At 52.3% G+C, this 16,555-nt stretch overlaps 1 protein-coding gene and 1 long non-coding RNA gene across 5 annotated transcripts in view; one reads left to right on the top strand and one right to left on the bottom strand.

Annotated features, from left to right (window-relative positions):
- Positions 1 to 16,555, bottom strand: part of LOC310666273 — a 113,483-nt gene that overhangs the window by 3,457 nt on the left and 93,471 nt on the right. The window contains exon 3 of one of the 2 annotated variants that reach the window (XR_014505835.1): positions 5,461 to 5,820. The exons of the other annotated variant lie outside the window; for it this stretch is intronic. This is a non-coding gene — a long non-coding RNA (uncharacterized lncRNA). Of the gene's footprint in view, positions 1 to 5,460; positions 5,821 to 16,555 lie in introns of those variants that run through there. 2 annotated transcript variants of the gene reach the window in all.
- CGN (cingulin) overlaps positions 1 to 16,555 on the top strand; it is a 71,906-nt gene that overhangs the window by 18,650 nt on the left and 36,701 nt on the right. For all 3 annotated transcript variants that reach the window (XM_083416429.1, XM_083416428.1, XM_083416430.1), the window contains exons 2-7: positions 3,384 to 4,604; positions 6,183 to 6,283; positions 7,129 to 7,198; positions 10,823 to 10,921; positions 13,219 to 13,370; positions 15,793 to 15,934. In XM_083416429.1, the coding sequence (XP_083272555.1) occupies positions 3,414 to 4,604; positions 6,183 to 6,283; positions 7,129 to 7,198; positions 10,823 to 10,921; positions 13,219 to 13,370; positions 15,793 to 15,934 (1,755 nt within the window). In that variant the 5' untranslated portion in view covers positions 3,384 to 3,413. The remainder of the gene's footprint in view (positions 1 to 3,383; positions 4,605 to 6,182; positions 6,284 to 7,128; positions 7,199 to 10,822; positions 10,922 to 13,218; positions 13,371 to 15,792; positions 15,935 to 16,555) is intronic.

Raw genomic sequence — 16,555 nt, 5'->3', positions numbered from 1 at the left:
GGAGACAAAGTATAGCCATCATGGCGAGAAGCCATCACTAGCCTTGTTTGGTTTTGTTGTTTAGTCGTTTGGTCATGTCCGCCTCCTCGTGACCCCCTGGACCAGAGCACGCCAGGTACTCCTGTCTTCCACTGCCTCTCGCAGTTTGGTCAAACTCATGCTGGTAGCTTCGACAACACTGTCCCACCATCTCGTCCTCCATCATCCCCTTCTCCTTGTGCCCTCCATCTTTCCCAGCATCAGGGTCTTTTCCAGGGGGTCTCCTATTCTCATGAGGTGGCCAAAGTCTTGGAGCCTCAGCTTCAGGATCTGTCCTTCCAGTGAGCACTCAGGGCTGGTTTCCTTCAGAATGGAGAGGTTTGATCTTCTTGCAGTCCATGGGACTCTCAAGAGTCTCCTCCAGCACCAGAATTCAAAAGCATCAATTCTTCGGCGATCAGCCTTCTTGATGGTCCAGCTCTCGCTTCCATACATCACTACTGGGAAAACCAGAACTTGAACTATAGGGACCTTTGTTGGCAAGGTGATGTCTCTGCTTTTTAAGATGCTGTCTAGGTTACCCTCTGCAAATTTGTCTAATCCTCTTTTAAAGGCCATCCAAGTTGGTGGAGACTTCAGGTGGCATCCTGGCACCTCCACTTGGTTGCAAGGGGCCGGTGGCCAGGTGCGAAATGCCCCTGTTGCCTGGCTAATTTCGAACGCTGCTGGACATGGCAGAGTTTGAACCACGGACCTCCTTACTTCAGAGCAGGTGTTCTGCTCCTGAGCGACTTCCCAGGGCACACCTGGCTTGCCCCCAAAGGGCTCGAGCCATTCCTGGGTGTGAGGCAAGCTGCTCAAATGCTCATGAGGACTAGAAACTTAGGCTGGTTTAGAGGCATGGATGCTCCCCGCCCCCTTGAGACGCCCGCTGCTCACCAAGGCAGATGGGTGTACACACGACAGGCCGGTCTGCCAAGTGCGAATCGGGCAACAACCTGCAATTATTTGGCCGGATAGGTGGAGCGATGCTGTCTTTGCGAAAAAGTGCTCTGGGATGACACCCTCTGAATGGTCCTGCTGTGTAAATCAAAATCCTGGGTTGTTCATGCATTCCTGATGGTGAGGTCATTCTGGCAGGGCTCTCATTGGAACATCTGGTTGGCCACTACAAGAACAGGATGCTATCTTTGGCCTGATCCAGCAACCAGGCTCTTCTGACATTCTTATGGAGCCTCCAAGTCCAGCTGCAGTCTATCCAGATTTCTAGGTTCTTAAGGGCATTTGGTCTGATCCTATACAGTATCTTACTACGTTTTTATTTCAGAATCTCACAGGGTGTGTGTGTGTGTGTGTGTGGCCTCCACCACACTTTCCACCCATTTTACAGACATGGACGACTGAGTCCTTGCAGGTAGTCTCTGTACTGGGATTCGCACCCTGGTCCCCAAGTTCCGCTGGCGTTATTCACCCATGCTCTCGGTCTCCTTGCATTCCTGCATGGCGGCGGCTTCTGACGGCAGCCGGGTGTGTTTTCCCACCTGAAAGGCTTGCAACCTGCACTCTGCCTTGACCCGATAAGAGCGCTTTGCATATTTATTTGTTTTTCCCTGCTCGCTCCACCATCGTAAAAGGGTGTTGCCGGCCGGGGAATGTTGTGTAGAGGTGAAAGTGCAGCTTTGCTGCTGGTAGCTGAGAGTAAAACTAATCCCTGAATTAATGCAGGGCTTTAAGTCTCTGGCCAGGGCTGTAGCTCAGCAGCAAGAAGGTCCCAGGTAAAATCTCTGACATTTCCAGGTAGAGCTGAGACTGTCCCCTGCCTGAAACCCTGGAGAGCTGCTGCCAGCCTGAGCAGGCAGTACTGGTCCAGGGGGACCCTGCCTGCCTCTGCTCCTGTTTAAATCCAAACTTTGGCTCAGAACCATGAGGACAGCGGTCTTTTACTTTGAGGCTCAGGGGTAGAGCGTCTGCCCTGCGCACAAGGCTCCGGGTTCAGTCCCCGTTGGCATTTACTGGGAGAGGCTGCCTGCCAGCCTGAAGCCCTGAGAGCTGCTGCCAGTCAGTGTGGGCCATACTGAGCTTGGTGGAGTCGTGTTGAGACTTAGCGCAAGGAAGGCAGGTTCATAAAAATCTTGAGAGCAGGAGATCAAGCGGAGGAGGATGGCGGCTGAGGAAATAATCTCGAAACCCAGGAAGTCTTCTCTCTCTCACCTCCCACCCCCTCTGGGTTCAAATTTCACCTCTACCATGAAACCCCCCTCCCCACCCACCCTCTAACCCACAATAAGAGGAGCGTACTGTCCTGCCTTGCAGGCTTGTTGTAAGAATTCACATTATTTTTTATTTATTTCCCGCTGCTCACCATAACCGACCTCAGGTCAGGTTACAGAAATTAATAATGCCATATTATTTTAAAAATCCTGTTGAGTTGAAGTTGTGGTTATATACAGAGCTAGGATTTTGCAGGATTGGCCCCACAGCTCAGCCTCCTGGGACATCTCCCCCACCGCCTCATTAAAATGTTTGATGCATTTATATTGTTTGCTATTCATTCATTTATTTATCTGTTACATTTACATGCCACCGCTCCAATGATCTCAGGGTGCTGCGCGTGGTTCGCATCCAAACCCCTTTTCACCCTCACGACAACCCTGTGAGGTAGGTTAGGCTAAGAGGTGGTGAATGGCTCATCCCCGCTCATCTGAGCGCTCCCAGGGTTTGGCTTCCTTGGGAAGGAAGGGCAGCGGTGACTTTAGGATGTAGATATTCACATTTGCATGCATATATATATATATATATGTGTGTGTGTGTGTCAAAGATATAAACAACTACTTGACATTCAGAAGACATCTGAAGGCAGCCCTGTTCAGGGAAGCTTTTAATGACTGATGTTTTAATGTATTTTTAATCTTTGTTGGAAGCCGCCCAGAGTGGCTGGGGAAACCCAGACAGATGGGCGGGGTATAATAATAAATTATTATTATTATATATCCTGAGCCTAAGATGTAGGGGGGCTCGCAGGTGTTAGCTAGCACAAGAACATCAGAAGAAGCCAGCAGGATCAGGCCATTGCGATAGGGAAAAACAAGTCCTGGTGATCATCTAATGTTTATTGGATGGATTTCCCCCCTAAATTGGTTTTTGAATTCTGAATTTATTGTTATTCACGTTTTATACTGTATTTTATGCTGTTTTTTGTTGTATCAATTAAGTGTTTTAAATTTGAGCCTGGTTTTCTGAACCGGGAAGGGCAGGGTATAAATATTATTATTATTATTAATTATTATTATTATTATTATTATTATTATTATTTATTATTCCAGCACTTCAGAGGGGATAGGCTACATCCCTTCTAGCTCTATAATCTACGATTCTGAGCCTGTGTTCTCCCCCCTCTTTGGCAGGATCCTTTCAAGGCCCCAGACCCGCCGAGGATGGACCACCACGTGAACGGCACCCTAGCCGAGAAGCCGGGCCCCATGGACTACGGGGTCCAGATCCGCTTCATCAACGACTTGAAGGAGCCCAGCAAGTCGCAGAAGATCCGCCCCAAGCCCTCCAAGCCGGGCTCCTACGGGGTGGCGGTGCGGGTGCAGGGCATCGACGGGCAGCCCTTCGTGGTCCTCAACAGCGGCGAGAAAGGGGGAGACTCCTTCGGGGTGCAGATCAAAGGCGAGAGCAAGTACGGGGCCCCCACCCGCAGCCCCCAGCGGGAGGACTCCTTCCCCACTTCCCCCGGGGCTGCTTCGTCCTCCAAAGACGTCTCGGGCTCCTTCAGCTCCGATTCCGACCTGCCGGAGAACCCGTACGGGGCCAGGCAGTCCCGGCACGGCTCCCGCTACAGCACCTCGGACGAGGAGCCCGGCCCGCGGCGGACCCTGAAAGCAGGCAGCTTGGAGGGGCGGCCCGCGCCGCAGCACCGCGCCGGCGGCTACCGGACACTGCCGCACAAAAAATCCTTCGGGGAGCAGCTGCGGCGGACTCAGTCCCACGGCTCCTTGCTCGACCCTGAGCTGGACGAGCCTCCCCAGCCCAGGGCCCCTGGGGCCGGCCCCCCGGACACCCCCCAGCCCCTGCCTCCGGGGGGTGCCGTGAGGAGCGCTAGCATGATGAACCTGCCTGGTCGCCGGCAGCCCAGCCCCAGTGAGGACTCTGCAGGCAGCCTGTCCGGCTTGAGACCCGTCCGCAAGCCGGCGGTGGCAAACTCCCCTGAGCCCGCCGCTCCGCCCGGCGACATCGACACCAAGCCCCTGTCCTCGGTGGACTCTCTGATCCACAAGTTCGACGCGAAGGCGCAGCAGCGGGGGCGGCCGTCCCGGAGGAACCGGCTGTCTCTGGACGAGCGGAAGCGGTCCAAGAGCCTCGACGGAAGGGTGCCTTACCACGACACGGCCGACGGCCGGGAGCTGGGGACCGGGGAGCACCAGGCGGGCTCCGGAGGAGGAGCAGGGGGCTCGGCGGCCGACCCCGAGCCCCCGGGAAGCAGGAGCCTCGGCCGGGCCTCTGGGCGGCCGGTGAAGGAGAACGGACTGGACAAATCGAAGCTGACCCGGGAATGGGTCAACAAGAGCCTGGAGGCGCCAGCCTTGGAGAAGCAGGCGAGGAAATCACAGCCAGACCTGCAGGTGATTCTCTTTCCTTGTGTTATTGCGGGGTTGTCTGTGCCAGTTTCCCCTGATGGCAGCCTGCGGGGCCCAGCGTCTTTAGAAACAGAGACCGGGGGGCCCGGCGGGAAGGCAGTCAGTTCAGCACGCTTGTCTTGAGAAGGTTGCTGTGCTTGCTATCAGTTTGATGCACCTCCGTGGCAGAACAGCTGCCGTGTGTGCAGAAGGTTCAGTCCCTAGTGGCATCTCTGGGTAGCGCTGCGAGGGTTCCTGCCAGAGACCCCAAAAAGCACCTGTGCACCAGCATAGACCTGTAACAAAGGAAATCCCCTGTGTTGCAGAAACAGACAAACTTTAAGCAATAGCGGGCAAAACGTGGCTAATAATGTTGTAACAAAATATATGTAATATAATAATAATTTATTATTTATACGCCGCCCATCTGGCTGGGTTTCCCCAGCCACTCTGGGCGGCTTCCAACCGAATAATAAAAACAATACAGCATCAGACATTAAAAACCTCCCTTAACAGGGCTGCCTTCAGTTGTCTTTTAAAAGTAAAATAGTTGTTTATTGCCTTGACATCTGGTGGGAGGGCGTTCCACAGGGCGGGCACCACCACCAAGAAGGCCTTCTGCTTGGTTCCCTGTAACCTCGCTTCTCACAGCGAGGGAACCACCAGAAGGCCCTCGGAGCTGGACCTCAGTCTCCAGGCAGAACGATGGGGGTGGAGATGCTCCTTCAGGGATACAGGACTGAGGCCGTTTAGGGATTTAAAGGTCAGCACTAACACTTTGAATTGTGATCGGAAACATACTGGGAGCCGGTGTAGGTCTTTCAAGACCGGTGTTATATGGTCTGAGTGGGCGCCCCCAGTCACCAGTCTATCTGCCGCATTCTGGATTAGTTGTAGTTTCCGGGTCACCTTCAAAGGTAGCCCCACGTAGAGCGCATTGCAGTAGTCCAAGTGAGAGATAACCAGAGCATGCACCACTCTGGCGAGGCAGTCTGCGGGCAGGGAGGGTCTCATCCTGTGTACCAGATGGAGCTGGTAGACAGCTGCCCTGGACACAGAATGGACCTGCACCTCCATGGACAGCTGTGAGTCCAAAATCACTCCCAGGCTGCACAAATGGTCCTTCAGGGGCACAGTGACCCCATTCAGGACCAGGGAGTCCCCCACACCCGCCCGCCCCCTGTCCCCCCAAAACAGTACTTCTGTCTTGTCAGGATTCAACCTCAATCTGTTAGACGCCATCCATCCTCCAACCACCTCCAGGCACTCACACAGGACATTCACCGCCTTCCCTGCTTCCAATTTAAACGAGAGGTATCATCTGCATATTGGTGAACACCCGTTTATAAGGTCCTGGGTTCAATCTTTGGCGTCTCCTGGCAGCATGAACATGTCCACTGCCTGAAACCCTTGGGAGCCGCTGCCCATCAGAGTGGTCAGCGCTCATCCAGATGGACCAAGGCTGTTTCGTATGCCCTAGTCTAGCCCTGTGTGGTCTACTCTGACTGGCAGCTGCCTTTTGAAAACACTGCTTCCCTCCCTCTCAAAAACGCTGGGGTTTAATCTTTGGGGTTTTCCTTCCAGCTGAAGTCCACCCCAGACCTCCTGAAGGACCAGCAAGAGGTATCTCAGCCCGGAAGCAGCAACCACACCAAGGAGCTCATCTACAGCATTCTGAAGGATGGGTAAGCTTTGGGGTGGGAGCAGAGGAGGGGCTGTGACCAATCAGATGTATGGGGAGGGGCAACTGCGCCTGGTAGATTGCTCCTGAATCTGGAAGCTCCATTTAGTCATCATACCCATTCATCAGCCTATTCTTCACAAATGGGGGTTTAATCCCTTAAAAATATAAACAGAACTACTATTACTGCTATTTTATTTTAAAAGACATTTCACAGGAGCAAATTAAAATATAATACGATGCACAGATGACTTATGTATTTGCATCTTGCCAGTGTGTGCCATATTTTAACCCTATCTGGTAAAAGGTAAAGGTAAAGTGACCCCTGACCATTAGGTCCAGTCGTGGCCGACTCTCGGGTTGCGGAGCTCATCTCGCTTTATTGGCCGAGGGAGCCAGCGTACAGCTTCCGGGTCATGTGGCCAGCAGACTAAGCCGCTTCTGGCGAACCAGAGCAGCGCACGGAAACGTCGTTTACCTTCCCGCCGGAGCGGTACCTATTTATCTACTTGCGCTTTGACGTGCTTTCGAACTGCTAGGTTGGCAGGAGCAGGGATTGAGCAACGGGAGCTCACCCCGTCACGGGGATTCGAACTGCCGACCTTCTGATCGGCAGGCTCAAGAGGCTCAGTGGTTTAGACCACAGCGCCACCCGCGTCCCTAACCCTATCTGGGTCTGCTGTAAATTTTCTTGTAAATGTTTGGATTACAGTTTAGGAGCACACAAAAACATACACGGGGCTTTGTTGGATCCTATTTAGAATAACAGGATCTGATATGCTGGTGATTTTCATTCTCAGCTGAGCTGGTGGGTTTGATTTGTTTTTTTAACGTTTTTGTCACTTTCAGAAACACGGAAAGCGATGCCGCGGTGAAGAGAAAGACCAACCTCGTCTTCGAGAAGGTCCAAGCACTGTCCGTAAGTACCTGGCGGAAAACACCATGTCACAGCTGTGAGTCAAAATCATTTCCTCCTTGGCGTGATTCCTGCCCTCTCTCTGGTCGATGCGTCCCAGTTCTTGGGTTGGGGGCGAGGTGGACACAAGGACAGACTGCTGAACCCACATCCGTTCCGCCGGGATGCCAATATTCCCGGGCTTCTCCCCAGAACAATGAGGACTAGGAACTTGCCCTCGGGTTCTCCAAATCCCGAGATGGCTACGGTTTGTTTGATTGTGGAGATTTATTTACTGTGTTCTTGGGAGACCATGCCAAGGAGGTCTTGAGGGGATTAAGGGAAAGGATAGGCCTTAAAAGCCTGCCTTTTAAGAAAGGAATAGCTAAACTCTGCGTTAATCCCAATGCACACTCTACAAAGAACATAAGCAGAGCCCAGCTTGCCAATGGCCCATCTAGCTAGCATCCTGTTCTCACAGTGGCCAGCCACTGTGGGAAACCCGAAAGCCGGATTTTCCCAGAGTTTCCATTTGTAACTGCCTTCCACCAAGCTAGAAACATCGTCCCTTGAAACTAATATTGTCTGCTAAGCTCTGATGGACCAGGGTCTCTGGCTGAGAAAGCCTTTCTCTACTATCGGCTGCTAACTGGAGACGCCAGGAATCTAACCTGGAGCCTGTGTGCAATAATAATAATATAATAATAATTTGTTATTTATACCCCGCCCATCTGGCTGGGTTTCCCCAGCCACGCTGGGCGGCTTCCAACAAAACACTAAAATACAATAACCTATTAAACATTAAAAGCTCCCCTAAAGAGGGCTGCCTTCAGACGTCTTCTGAAAGTTTGGTAGTCATTTTTCTTTTTGACATCTGGTGGGAGGGCGTTCCACAGGGCAGGCGCCACCACCGAGAAGGCCCTCTGCCTGGTTCCCTGTAGGTTTGTTTCTCGCAGGGAGGGAACCGCCAGAAGGCCCTCGGAGCTGGACCTCAGTGTCCAGGGAGAACAATGGGGGTGGAGACGCTCCTTTAGGTATACTGGACCGAGGCTGTTTAGGGCTTTAAAGGTCAGCACCAACACTTTGAATTGTACTCAGAAACGTACTGGGAGCCAGTGTAGGTCTTTCAAGACCGGTGTTATATGGTCTCGGCGGCCGCTCCCAGTCCCCAGTCCAGCTGCCGCATTCTGGATTGGTTGCAGTTTCCGGGTCACCTTCAAAGGTAGCCCCACACAGAGCGCATTGCAGTAGTCCAAACGGGAGATAACTAGAGCATGCGCCACTCTGGGCAGACAGTCTGCGGGCAGGGAGGGTCTCATGGTGCAAACCACGAGCTCAGTTCAAGAGTCCCCACTCTGTTATACGAAACCTCTCAGATCCCTGGTATCCCCAGCTAGACTGGGAATCTCCCCGCTGCCTGAAACCCTGCTGCCAGCCAGTGTTGGTAATGCTGAGCTAGACAGGCCCAGTGGCTTGTATTAAGTTAGCTTCCTCCCCTCTTTAAACCAGCCTTTTCTTTGGAATTATGAGGGCTGGAGCCCTACTTTCTTTTGAGAGGCAGGACCCGAACTCAGGACCCCAGTCCCCCCAGCCTCAATAAGACTTCATCTTGTGGGTTGTCTAGAGTTGTACCCAGTGCTTTTTTTTCTGTGGGGACCCAGGGGTACACATACCCCTAAACAAATCTAAGTTTGGCCTCATTGAGGGGCAGTATTTTAATATGAGTAGGAAAATGAGAGGCCCCCTAAACATTTATTTTAGGGGAGGAAAAGCACTGGTTGTACCAGGCCTGGAACGACAATTGCTCTCTTTACTGGGAAGGTGTATTATTATTATTTTTGAATGTATTTTCTCCACAAAGAAAGAGGATTTTCCTTCTGATATGGGGGGCAGCTTTTCCCCATTGCCCTATCCAACCAAAACTAGTCTCTCTTCTCCCCACTTTCCCCATGAGACCCCCGAAACGTAGAAAAGGGACAGATTAACTCCCGCCTGCCAGTCCTCTACTCTGTGGGGCAAAGCGGATTTTCTTTTTACAGCGAATATTTTGCAGAGGAAAAACAATCCTTGTGTCAGCAAGAGTTTGGATGAAACCATTTCAAAGCCCAGAAGCTTTGATCTCTGCTTAGCTTCAGATAGTGATGAATTCCTGCTGTGCATCTTTGGGGGGGGGGGCTATTAGCACTTTTTCCGAACAGAACCCAAACATCTTTCTTTTTGCAAACTTCAGTTCTTTTTTTAAAGAGCTCTCCCGGCAAATCTTGCTCTCTCTCCTGCCCTCCCTCCAGCCCTGCTTTCTTGACAGGGATCTCTTTCTCGCTCTATTGAAACTGACACCTCATGAGGACCGGCTGCTTGAGGGCGGAGGGAGGCCGCAAACAGATGACTCTCCGGTTGAAGGGATGTGGAAAGGGCCTCGGGTGCAAGAAGGCTGCTTGCCCAAGCTTTACATTTCAAAGCGGAGAGCTTCGTGGGGTGGGGTGGGGGTCATGCTGCTGCCTCGTTCTCAGTCCCAGGGGTGCTGGGGCAGAGGATACGATACGATATCTTTATTGTTATTGTCCCATACAGAACAGCGAAATTGAAAAATCTACGTAAGACATTCCAAAACCCCTAAAAACTCTGAAGCCCCATCTTAAAATACAATATACTATAGAGACTCCTTATTTTGTTGTTGAGTCGTTTAGTTGTGTCTTCTCTTCTCATGAGGTGGCCAAAGTATTGGAATCTTAGCTTCAGGATCTGTCCTTCCAGTGAGCACTCGGGGCTGATTTCCTTCAAAATGGATAGGTTTGATATTCTTGCAGTCCTTATACCGCATTTAAAACCAGAATTGCATCTGAGTAGAAACTGTTTCTCAGGCGGCTAGTCCTGGTCTTTCTAACCCTGGACCTTCTTCCAGAAGGCAGAAGCTGAAAGAGATCATTTCCGGGGTGCGCACTATCCTGCACTATCTCTGCAGCTTTCTTATGGCACCTGATAGCATAGATTTGATCCAAGGTGGGAAGAGTGCACCCAATTATTCTCTCTGCAGTCCTTACAACCCTGGACAGCATTGTTTTTCCCCTGACCACACACACAGACCATAAGTTAATACACCCTTAACATCACTATGGTAAAATGCCATCAACAGGTCCTTTGAGAGATTGTTTTCCCGGAGGATTCTCAGAAAATATAACCTGCTATGCTCTCTTCATCAGGTCTTTGCCGTTTTCTCCCCAGTTAGGTCATCTCTCCACTCCATTCCCAGAAATCGAAGCACCGAGACCTGTTCTGCACACTTCCCCTCAATAATAAGTGGCTGAATGTTCAATTTACATTTCCTAAAGTCCACAATAATCTCTTTTGTTTTCTTTAAGTTAAGGAGTACGTTTTTCCTGCACCATTCCCCCAACTGCTCAACTTCCTTCCTATAGGCCGCCTCCCCCTCTCCAGCCGTGATTAAACCAACCACCGTTGTATCATCTGCAGACTTAATGATCTTATTACTGGGGTATTTGGGGGCACAGTCAGCTGTATGGAGCGTAGATAAAAGTGGGCTCAACACGCACGTCCAAGTTATGGTTTTTGCGATGGTGGTGGTCTCCAGCGTCTCCCCATCTGATGCCCTTTTTCTTCTCTCCCCCCCCCCCCTTCTTTTCTGGGAAGGCTGCCCCCACGGCACAGTCGACAGCCTCTCTCCCCCCGGGGGGCGAACTGACGCAGAAGGTGGAGGAGCTGCAGCGGAAGTTGGACGAGGAAATCAAGGTGTGTTGGCACTGTTAAACGGAGAAATCTGAGGGCTCCCTTTGACAAAAAAACAAGGACACCAGCCAGGAATGCCAGAGCAAAACAGCAGCCAGTCGGCTTGGTCTTTATTGAAGACTGTCGCGACAGGACTCCCACCTGCCACCAGGTGGAACAAGATGAAAGCCCCGAACAAAAGAGAACCCAAACTTTTATTAGCTGCTAATCCCCATGTTACACCCCCCCCCCAACTACATCACTCATACATCACGGTTACATCATGAAAGGGGAGGCCTGGCAGCAGTAATCTGAGCATCCTGGACCCTGCCCCATGGTTCCCCTTGCCCTCCACCAAACACCCATCAAGTGTAACAAAAAAGATATTTACATTTCCCTGGTTCCCAGCCCAGTTCATCACACCCTTTTGTCTTCATCTGTGTTTGTTGTTTCTGGAATGGCTACCTGTCTGGCACTCAGGTATCAGGATGCCAGGGATTATCACTCAGGCAGAGGGGCTGCTGAGGAGCTGAGCTCACGTGTCTATATGGATTTCTGAAGTTTTCCCAGTGAGCCAGTACAGAGAGACATTTATCAGTGAATTCTTACATTTGGTATCGTGCAGCAAAGGCCCTTTGAATAGATAGGAAGAAACTGCGATGAAGTGTTTTGTGGGACAAGTCACAAAAGTGATTGTGCTGGTTTTGGTAGTGGGCTGCGTGTGCCTGATATCTGCTGGAGGGGCAACCCCCCCAACCTATATATAAATTCCTGCAACAGCACCTCTTCCCCTTTTGTTGCAACAAGAGTCTCACCTGTATTGTCTTTTCCCTGAGGACGTGGTCCTACTCAAAACAAACAAGAAACAGAACACACGGGGCCATTGTTCTCCTTCCTGACTTGCAGGTCCCAGATTCAGTCTCCCGGAAAAAAGGAGTGTCTCCTGTTCCCTGTTTAGAATCAGCCCTCAATTCAGAACCATGAGGACCGGAGTCTTGCCCTTATCTTTAGGTAGAGAGGTGCTGTGTCTCCAGGGGCAGCGCACCTGCTTTGCATGTAGAAGGCCCCAGGTGTCGTCAGGTAGCCCTAGGAATGTCCCCTGCTTCTGCCAGCCAGTGTCGGGCAGCCCTGAGCTGCATGGGCCAAGGGGCTGGCCCAGTACAAGGCAGCTTGCTCTGTTCCCATTTAGTACAGCCATCTCCTTAAAACCACAAGGACTAGAAACTTAACACATACCCGTATTTTTCGCTCCATAAGGCGCACCGGACCATAAGGCGCACCTAGTTTTTAGAGGGGAAAATCAAGAGGAAAAAAATTATCCTCCCCGCCCCAAAGAGCAAAGAAGCCAAGACGGTTTCTGTCTTAGCTTCTGCCACAGCCGGAGGGGCTGCATGCAGCTATGGCAATACCCCCACCTCCCGCAAAAGCCCACAGGAGCTGCGCACCCTTTAAGGGGCGCACGGCTCCTGCGGGCTTTTCTACGAGGAGGGAGAGGGGACTGACTGGCCGCGTCAGTCCCTTCTCCCTCCTGGGGAAAAGCCTGCAACAGCTGCGCGGAGCTTGTGTGCGGCTCTTGGGGGCTTTTCCTGCCTGCCTCCCCCCTGCATTCGCTCCATAAGACACACACACACACATTTCCCCTTACTTTTTAGGAGGGGAAAAGTGTGTCTTATGGAGCAAAAAATACGGTACAGTAGTGCCCCGCAAGACGAATGCCTCGCAAGACGAAAAACTCGCAAGACGAAAGAGTTTTTCGTTTTTTGAGTTGCTTCGCAAAATGGATTTCCCTATGGGCTTGCTTCGCAAGACGAAACGTCTTGCGCCTTTTTTTTTTTAACCACCAATGCATTCCTATGGAAAACCGTCAATACACATTGGTGCTTCGCAAGACGAAAAAACTCGTAGAACGAAAAAACTCGCAGAACGAATTAATTTCGTCTTGTGGGGCACAACTGTATATCTAAAATGCGGCATGTAGGTCGGTGGTAGAGCAAATGCTTGGCATGCAGAAGATCCCAAGTTCAACCCTCAATATCCCCAGGTAGGCCTGGCAGCGTTCCCTTCCTGAAACCCTGGAGAGCTTCTGCCAGTCAGTGTAGACAATACTGGGGTTAGGTGCCTGGGGTCTCTGCTCCTTCCTCCCCTCCCCACTGCTCCCCAGTCAGTGGGTCTGCGGCCGCCATATTTGTCACGCCTTCCCATCCAAGCTGTGGAAGCAGAGGCTTCTGGGTAATGCCGGAACATCTGGAAAAAAAACCTGTAGATGGTTGCATTCTGGGCCTATTTATTTTCTTTCTTTCACCGCCCCCCCTCAAACACAGCTTCGTCAGAGGTTGGAGCTGTTGCAAAACGGCCACAGGAGCGGCGCCCCCCACGACCTGGAGGTGCAGCTGGAGGAGTCGGAAGAGGAGTGCCACCGGCTGAGGGTGGCCTTTGAGAAGAAAAGCCAGGAACTCCAGGGCAGCGTACAAGAGTAAGTGCAAATCTGGGGGGGGGGTTGGGGGGGACCCTCCCCCCCCCAAGTTAAGTGCAAGCCCACCCTTCCCTCCAGATCTCAAGACCCCCAGGTTGCACCTGAATGCTGCCCTCCTTCAGGTGGGGGCTCTTGTCACCTGAAGGTCTCCGCGCGATTTACAGCAAAAAAGGATATACAGTGGTGCCTCGCAAGACGAAATTGATTCGTTCCGCGAGTTTTTTTGTAGAGCGAGTTTTTTCGTCTTGCGAAGCACCACGGCGGGGGGGGGGGGAGAAGCAGGGCAGCTGCCGCAGCCGGTCCTTGGACTCACCCGCGCCTTGTGGACACCGCGCGACGCGGCTGCTGGAGGGTGGCGGGGCTCAGGAGCGCGACTCCGGCTGCAACGCTGGCTGCTGGCAGCAACGGCTCTCTCAGGCGAGGGCGGTGGGCAGCGGCGCGAGGCAGCCGGAAGGTTGGCCGGAAGGTGGGAGGGAGCCGGAGGAGCCGTCAACAGGAAGGTGGAGCGGGGAAGCGAGTGTGCGACCGTCGCCATGACAGGAGAGGCAGGGCTGTTTCGTCTAGCGAAGCAAGCACTTAGAAAAATCCGTCTTGCAAAGCACCTCAGAAAACGAAAAACCCTTTCGTCTAGCGGGTTTTTCGTCTTGCGAGGCATTCGTCTTGCGGGGTACCACTGTACCATACCTTTTCGGGGAAAGAGGGAAGCAGGGCTGCTATACAGAGGTTAAAAATTTGCATGTGTTGCCCCTCCCACTTTTGCCTCTGGCCCCGCCCACCACCACCAGGTGACGCCCAGGAGGAAAGGGTAGAAATACATCACATAGCACCTGGGTGAAAGAGGGGTGGATTTGAGCTCCAGCCACAGCGTCCAGATCTGCCGCTTCTGGATCCAGAGGGCTGGGGGAGGGGGAGCAGAGTTGGCTGCGGCCGAATCGCAGCTCTTGCCACTGTCGCCGCCATGCAGCCTCGCTGTTCTGGGCCTGGGGGTAACCCGAGCAACGCGGTCCAAATCCGGTCCTGAATCCAAGGGTTCCGCGAGGAGTCAGTCCGACAGGGCCAAGGCAGGAAACCAGGCAAAGTCAGGCACAGGATCACAGGCAGGGTCTGGCAAACAGCAACGTTGCTCCCGCAACCTGGGGAGGGGTCCGACAGCCTTTTATCTCTGTCGGGGTAACGGCCGGTCCTGATCCCCCAGCGAATCACCTCCCTGTCTCGCCCGAAGGTGAGCACTCCTCCTGCGAGTACTCAGGTCTCTCCTTCTCTCAGACCTCAGTCTCTGCAGCTCAAGAGACGTCGGTGGGTGACTAGACCCAGGGGCCACCTCAGCCTCCCCTGACCCAACCGGTAGTGGAGCAGCTGTGAGCGATGGCCCAGCTGAAGGCAACGAGGTCATCCCCGCATCTGGAGCCAGGGCAGGCTCAGGCCCCTGACTCGGCCCAGCTGGTGTTTGTTGCAGGGGAGCCTGTGCAGAATGGGGCTCTTCAGAATCAGGCCCCAGACTCGGTTCAGACGCCGCGTGAGGCAAAGGATCCGGTGCGGACTGAGACTCCTCTGGCTCCGAGTCCCAGGCCATCACACTCGCCTGTGTCACTTGCGGTCTCGGTGACACTTGTACTGCAGGCTCACGGGGTGAATAAACTTTGTAGGCAAGGACACAGCAGGACGACTTTGATTTAATCCTCTACTGCAGTAGTCCCCAACCCTACAAAAAGCATTATTCAGACTAGCGGCTTGCACATCCCACTAAGGAAGATGAACAATAACAACAACAACAACACAATCAAGTTCAAAAATAGCAATGAGTTGCGATCCGATGAAAACTGTTTGGCGTAATTGATTCGACAAAATTGAACTTAATCAAGTCATGCCGGCTTTTCAAAGTCTGATAGCTACCCACGTACCTACGGGACCGCATCTCCTGGTGTTTCCCACAGAGGACCTTACGGTCTTCAAACAAAAACATCTTGGAGGCCCTGGGCCACAGGGAGGTTAGGCTGGCCTCAACCAGGGCTTTTTTGGCCGTGGCCCCGATCTGGTGGAACGCTCTGTCCCAAGAGACTAGGGCCCTGCGGGACTTGATATCTTTCCGCAGGGCCTGCAAGACAGAGCTGTTCCGCCTGGCCTTTGGCCAGGGCACAGTCTGACCCCCCTCCTTCTGTAATCCTCATAGCACTCTAGCCCAATGGTTGCCATCAATTTGATTTTAGAAAGAATTGATTTTAGAATGCTGTGTTACTTTTATTGTTGTTAGCCGCTCTGAGCCCGGCTTCGGCTAGGGAGGGCGGGATATAAATAAATTATTATTATTATTATTATTATTATTATTATTATTATTATTATTATTACTGACACCTCTAGCCCTACCCGGCACAGTTAAGATGAACTCCCACCCCCTTCTCTTTCCTCCTTCCTGATTCTTAAGGCTGAAGGACATGAAAACAATCAAGGAAGAGACAGAAGCCAAGTTGGCCGACTTGGAAGACCAGCTGATGGAGATGCAAGAGGAGCTGGACCGGTTCCGGGAGCCGATGGGAGACTCTCCAGACAGGGATGCTTTGCTGAAAGTAAGTGGCTCCGTGGAGTCTCTGCGCAGCTCCGCAATGTGCTCCTGTAATAGAATCAGAGTTGTAGGGGTGTAAGGGACCCTGGGGCTGATCTAGTCTAACCCCTTGCAATGAAGGAATCACAGCTCAATAATTCCTGACAGTTGCCCCTCCTCCCATTTTGGATTTAAAACTTCCAGCATAGGAGAGTTCACTGCGTTCCGAGAGAGTCCATTCCACGATCGAACAGCTCTTCCTGCATGACGACAGCCTTACATTTCTATGTCTATAGCAAGACAAGCAAAACCACTTTTGTGGTTAAGAGTGTTGGACAAGGGCCAGGTGTGGGGGATCTTTGGCCCTCCAGATGTTGCAGCGGCTGATGGGAGTTGTAGTTGGTCAGCATCTGGGGGCAAAAGGTTCCCCCAGGCCTGGGAGACCAGAGTTCAAATCCCTACTCAGCCATGAAGCTCGCTTAAGCGTGATCTTGGACCAATCATTGTATTTTGCCCTAACCTATTTCATAGTGTTGTTTGTGAGGATGAAATGGGATGTGGTTTGGGGAGATTCCTGAGGGCCAGGTAGGTTATCTGTGCCTGAAGTTGCTCACCCCTGTTCAAAGAAAAACTCCAAGTAGGCGCA

Source organism: Podarcis tiliguerta (assembly GCF_965153285.1).
Source record: "Podarcis tiliguerta genome assembly, chromosome: 16".
In the NCBI taxonomy this organism is placed as follows: domain Eukaryota; kingdom Metazoa; phylum Chordata; class Lepidosauria; order Squamata; family Lacertidae; genus Podarcis; species Podarcis tiliguerta.
The sequence above is the reverse complement of the archived record's forward strand: the minus strand, read 5'-3'. Positions and strand labels throughout refer to the sequence as shown.